A 6,657-nucleotide genomic window follows, 5' to 3' on the forward strand; every position below is an offset into this window, starting at 1 on the left:
GTTTAAATGTGTTTTATTTGCGGATGATACTACATTTTTTTGTTTTATTGTAAAATATAGAACGGATGTTGGAAATGATACAGACAGAATTTGTGAAAATACAAACTTGGTTTAAACTTTATAAATTACCATTAAATTTGGATAAGACTAATTATATGATATTTAGTAATAGAAAGAGAAATGTTGAGGTTTCATTTAAAGTTGATGGTATTGAGATTTGAGTCAGTGAGGTGAAGTTTTAGGTGTTATTACTGATGAAAAACTGACATGGAGAGCTCATAAATTATTTAAGAACAAAAATAGCTGGATCCATTGCAGTACTGTACAAAGTAAAGGAATAATTCAATGATAAAGCTTTGTTTATATTGTATAAGGCAACAAATGTTCCACACTTAATCTATTGTGCTGATGTTTGGGGAAAAGCATGTAAAAAATACATATCCTATTTATGTTTTACAGAAAAGAGCTGTAAGAATTATTACCAGAAAACATTAGTCACCCATCAAAAACATTATTTTATCGGTAAGTTATCGAAGTTCTATGATTTGATTGATTGCAGTATTTTATTGATTAAGTATAGGGCTCACAAAAACATATGACATCCAATTAAATTATGTTAGAGAGACAGAATAGAAGAATAGAACAGAAATAACCTGTATTGTCCCGCCGAGGGGAAATTCAGGTGTCACAGCAGCATCAGTACAGAGGTTCACACACTAGTTATTTTACAAACAGTACACACAAAACACAATTAACACTGACTAGCCATGATACAACTACTAAAAATAAAAAATGTAATATAAAGAATTGTGCAAGAATACAAATGATGTTACATTCTCAAGCGGATAGAGATGTTTGAGAAACTTAAATTCATAACCAGTTTGAAAGAACGGTGTACTTTAATTCAAGAAATAAGATTGTGGAATAATCTGGCAAGTGATGTTATGCCAGCTCATTAAGAGATGATGTTTTGTTGAAGAAATATGAAATAGTATTATGTGYATCTATTTGAATTGTTCAACGTTTTCTCTAAATTGTTTGAATTCCTTTTCTTTTGGAAAAGATGAGCAGATAAGATTTTTTCTTCTTTCTGCTACCTTTCCTTTTGTCATTTGTATTTTTACTGTATAAAGAATTTTTATTTTTTACAGAAATGAATGAACATGAATCAATGAGTCATCATGTAGCAGACACCAGGTGATACTCTGTTCCCATAAGTACCACCTGATTTGTTAATTAACCTTCTGTCCTTAAAACTAAGGACAGGTTTTATCAGTTCTGAGGTTTTCATCTCTTTACCTGTTCCTCAGAGCAAGAGTTGATGAATTCAATAAAGCCCGAGTTCTGGAYGGTCCGGTCTCTGTGTTGTTTCTGGTAAACCAGTTTCTGTGGCAGGTTTTGGATTTATCTGGGTTTGAATGTGTTCTTGAGGTCAGACACGCTATTGGGTCTCAGTAGACCTGTACAGGACCTGTAAGTGTTGGGGTCTCAGTAGACCTGTGCAGGACCTGTAAGTGTTGGGGTCTCAGTAGACCTGTACAGGACCTGTAGGTGTTTGTTCCAAACTGTTTAAAAAAGTAGAATAAAAATGTTAAGTTATGAAACTTAACTTCCTGTTAGGAGCAGAAATAATCTGTATTTTCACTCAAACTGTTGATTTAATCCCATCTGTGTTTGATCTGTGCGTTCTCAGTTTCTACAGGTTTTATAACGGAGCGTCGGGCCGTCTCAACTCACGTGCATCAGAACCACCTGCTCCGTTCACACAGGTGAGTGAGAAACTGCAGCTGGGACTTGGGTCAGAACCATCTGTGCATCAAAACATGTGAAACCATTGGATGGACGGTGTTTCACTCCACACACCCACAGATAATAAACAAGACTTTCCAGACATCAAACTTGGTTTTAGGATAAACAGTTCTATTTCAAGAACTGTGTCAAAGTTTTAAACATATTTTCTTTAGATGTCTTCATTCAACGCCCAAAAAACTTCAAAGAACTGGTAAACAAATGATTCCAGAGTCCAGTTCACTCTAAAAAATCCAGATCCTGATTGATTTTTGACATTTTTACAAAGGGTTCTTTTATAATCAGAGGCCATCTTCACTTTTTAAACTCCAGTCATCACCTGTGCCTGGAGGTTGTGGGAACACAGGCAAACCTTTCTCCATCTGTCATAAACACAAATACATGTCAACAAACAGAAACTTCATGATTGCTGTTTGAAAATGAGTTTATTCTGCCAGAGGAACAGGAGAGCTKAACACAGAGCAAACATTCAGAACCCACCATGATCTGTAGTCTTGTTACCAGGCTCTTAAACCTCATTTAACAATCAAACTAAATTAAAAAGCTAGCAAAGAGTTACTTTAAGGAGGAAAACAAATGGAAAACTAAAACAGGATCAGAAGTGACCACAGCTTTCACAAAAAACAAGCTAAAGATCTAAAGCAAAAGGATTTTCTCTGATTATACATTAAATATATTCTGTAGTATGTCTGCTTAATAAAGACAGAAGATAGTTCAGGTCGGACAAATACACAAAGATATATCCATAACTCAGATTCCTCTCAGTTTGGGTGAAATGTCTTTTTGTTTTGAAACTCTGAAACGTAAAAGTACCACAGATTAAACATTGAGCTTAACTATTAATAATATTAATAAAACAAACAGCTGTCCTGCTTCACAACAACAACAGATTTCTGGATGCATCTATTCACATGAGCGGAGACTTCCCCCGTTCATCTGGGTCCTATGACTTCAGACAGAACCGAGCAGAAACGGGTCRGTTCTGAAGGAGCAGCAGCTGTGGGTTGAAGCTTCAAAGGAAAAGTTAACAGCACACAGAACAGGCAACAACATTTTACTACTTTGTTGAACATTTTCAAATTAGAAACAGAAAAAAAAAAGCTTAAAAACTGTCATAATCCTTCTTGTCCTTTTTGCCTTCGCCCTCGAAACTGTCCGTCCCGTCGCTGTTGTCCCGGCGTCGCTTACGGCTGTTTCTGACGCTGAAGCGGGGGTTCATCTGAGGCAGAGGGTCCATTCCCAGAACTTTATGGATCTGACGGAAGGCCAGCAGCCTCAGGGCAAACTGTAAAATAAAAAAAGGTTCAGGACAGAGATGAAGTTCACCCTGAATCCAGAGGCTCCAGATGTGAGGCTTTACTTAAAGACGTTCTTCTCTCAGTGCCAGCTTTGTTGGTGAAATATTTGATCAGTTTTAATTAATAACTTACTTTATGGACAAAAACAAGACAACTAAATAAAACCTCCACAGAAACTATGATGGAAGCTACTGACATTTTTATTATGCTTAAAATTGTCCGTAAATGTCTGACGGGACTTGTCTTCATCCTCTGCCACTTGTTTGTGGTCGGGTTGCAGAGGCAACATGTCCAGCAGAGAAACCCAGACATCCCTGTTCCCAGCAACAGATGGCATTCCCAGGCCAGCGAGCATACTGTATATAATCCCTCCAATGAGGGTGGAGTTGATACCATGGCCTCAGACTTAGAGGAACTGACTCTCATCCCAGCTCCTTCACACTCAGCTGTGAAGCGCCCCAAACGCTGAAGGTCTTGGCCTGAAGACACCAACAGAACCACATCATCTGCATACAGCAGAGACAAGACTTTGGAGGAGAGGGGGTCCCAAACCAGACACCCTCCTCTCCACGACTGCACCTTGAGCTCCTGTCCATAAACACTATAAACAGGATCAGAGACAAGGGACAGCCCTGGTGGAGTCCAACTCTAACTGAGAACAAGCTTGACTTTGTGCCTAGAATGTGATGTAAGCTCCAGCTTTGGTTCTACAGGGACTGGATCGCTCTTAGTAGCACTTCATACTCCCACAGAATGCCTCGAGGAACACGGTCATAAGCATTCTCCAAGTCTACAAAACACATGTAGACTGGAGAGGCAAACTCCTACGACCCCTTTATCAACTCTGCAAGGGTAAAGATCTGGGGTCAGATTTATAAAAGATAGTGTGGAAACCATACTAAAAGTGAACGTACGGCCAAAAGGCGGAAATGGTGTACGCCAAAAAAAAAATTTCAGATTTATAAAACCGTGCGTACGCATGTTTCTGCACATCTTTCCTTTATAAATCACAGCCGCACCTTAGAATTTGAGCACGAGGTCCCGCCTCAGGTTCTACCCTCTACACGCCCACATTTAACCATAAACAGTCAATGCAAAGTACCTCATGAATGTTAAGATGTATTTAAATCAGTCAGCTGATCAATGTCAAAACAAGTGATTGGTTCAGACTAGGCCTGTCGCAATAGTCAATAAATCAATTACCGTATTTTTCGGACTATTAGCAGTGACATTTTTCCTGAACTTTGAACCATGCAGCTTATAGTCCGGTGCGGTTTATATGTGGATTTTTTTCTTCAGCCACCAGGGGGCTCTTATGCTGCATTTGCTTCAACCACTCCCTTCAAAAAAAGAAAGGAAAAAAAGAAGAAAAAAGCGATCGCTTCCAGAGCCRACTGTTGAACCAGGAAGCAGCGATTTAAAGATAGTCAATGGCCAAAAAACTCATAAAACRGGGATAAAACAGACATTTTTCATGGTGGAATCTGACTGATAAAAACTTTGGAGCTTAATCAAGGACCAGTTTGTGGATAAACGTCGAGTGAAGAGCCACAGAATTTTTTTTTCCTCATTGCACTCCCCGGGGAAGGAATCCCATGCAGTGACGTATGCTGGAGCGGGAGGGCTTTCCCAGCAGCTAGGCTCAGGGTTTATTGGGGGAACTATGAAAGGTCAGTGCGAAAACGAACGCYGAACAACCACGTGACGGCACGCCGACTGGTCAACAGCCGAGCGACCATGCTGCCAGCTTAGCTGGAGGTGTAGCGCCATTTTGTTTTAGCTAGTAGCAGACACGACACGACGGCTCTTCGACAGACACGATATTGGACAGTATGTGGGCCCACATCACGGATTCGGTGAAAGCAGCCATCAAGAAAACAAACTCAATTCCTGCCGTTTTTCCTGGAGGTACAACAAAGTTTTTGCAACCCCTGGACATCAGTGTGAATCTGCATTTAAAGCAGCACTCAGGGCTGAATGGGAGGCTTGGATGACTGACGGGGATAAATCATTCACAAAAACTGGCCGAATGYGAAGAGCGTCATTTMCTGATGTAACAGCGTCTAACAGCGTGGATGAGTCCACCATCTCCAATGGGTTCTGAAAGACTGGACTGCTACGTGAAGAGGRCACCACAGCTTCAGAGCCAGCATTACCCAGGGAGGACAGCGACACAGAAAGCAACACTGAACAGATACCGCTGTGTGACGCAGCTTTTCTGAGCTTGTTTAACTCTGACACTGAAGAGGAGGACTTCGATGGTTTCAGTGCGCCGGAAGAAGATGAATGAGACGTTTTGGACCAGAAACTGTTAAAACTACCAAAATAAGGTCAGTTAAATGAACCGTATTCCTCCGAACTTTAATTCCTAAAGGTTTGCTTTTTATGTTTTGATGTTGAATTCACTTTCTTTATGACAATTTTGGGTGTACTGTTTTKTTTTTATGTTGGGGCTTATAGTCCGGTGCGGCTTATAGTCCGAAAAATACGGTAAGTCTGATTATGAAGGTAAATTAAATGTCTGACAGTGATCATTACACAGTGTGGCTCTAATTCCTCACTTCACCATCTGTGTTGCAGTTTTCCGTCTCCAAAATGAGCGTACACATGGGTCAGAGCTGGCTGAGGCACCGCACATTTTCACGTCAAGTTTGGATTTTATAAATCACAACCTTGGCGTGAAAAGTGGCGTACGCAAKTTTCTGGGCTCATATTGTGTGTACGCCAGTTTTATAAATCTGACCCCTGGTCCACTGTTCCACGCCCAGGATGAAAGCCACTTTGCTCCTCTTGAATCTGAGGTTAGAGCCTCCCTTCCAACTATTCTGAGTCGCAGAACGGTTTAAGTCCTTCTCCATGGCCTCCCCAAATTCCTCCCATGCCCAAGTTTTTGCATCTGCAACCACTGGTGCCACAGACCTTCTGGCCAACCTGTATGCATCAGCTGTTTCAGGAGTCCTCTGGGAAAACAAAGTCCTGAAGGCCTTCTTCTTCAGCCTGACGGCCTTCATCACCGCTGGTGTCCACCAACGGGTCCTTTGGTTGCCACCGTGACAGACACCGATGAYCTCACAGCTCCTGGAAGCCACATCTACAATAGAGGCCCTGAACATGGTCCATTCAGTTTCCATGTCCCCAACCTCCTCGGGACATATGAGAAACTCCAGGAGCTGAGAGTTGAAGATCACATGGACAGGGGGCTCTGTCAAAGGTTCCCAGTTCAGCTTCACTATATTTAGGTTTACCAGTTCTGTCTGGCAGCCTCCCCCACCACTGGATCCAACTCACCACCAGGTGGTGATCAGGTGACAGATCTGTCCCTCTCTTCACCTGAGTGTCCAACACACAGGGCCTCAGGTCAGACACCATTACAATATCAATCATTGACCTTTGGCCTAAGGTGTTCTGGTACCAAGTACACTTATGGACCACCCCATGCTCAAACATGGTGTTATGGACAACCTGTGCTTAGCACAGAAGTCCAATAATAATAGAACACCATTCAGGTTCAGATCAGGGAGGCTGTTCCTCTCAATCACCTCCTTCCAGA

At 41.5% G+C, this 6,657-nt stretch overlaps 1 protein-coding gene across 1 annotated transcript in view; it reads right to left on the minus strand.

Moving 5' to 3' along the window:
- Window positions 1-2,215: 2,215 nt before the first annotated feature.
- The window catches only part of LOC106534713 (zinc finger RNA-binding protein), a gene marked incomplete at its 5' end in the record, with an annotated part of 46,261 nt that continues 41,819 nt past the window's right edge, over window positions 2,216-6,657 (minus strand). Inside the window, 1 exon segment of the mRNA XM_014031438.1 lies at window positions 2,216-3,094. Coding sequence (XP_013886892.1) covers window positions 2,912-3,094 — 183 coding nt within the window.

This window comes from Austrofundulus limnaeus, unplaced genomic scaffold (genome assembly GCF_001266775.1).
Source record: "Austrofundulus limnaeus strain Quisiro unplaced genomic scaffold, Austrofundulus_limnaeus-1.0 Scaffold1252, whole genome shotgun sequence".
NCBI lineage: Eukaryota > Metazoa > Chordata > Actinopteri > Cyprinodontiformes > Rivulidae > Austrofundulus > Austrofundulus limnaeus.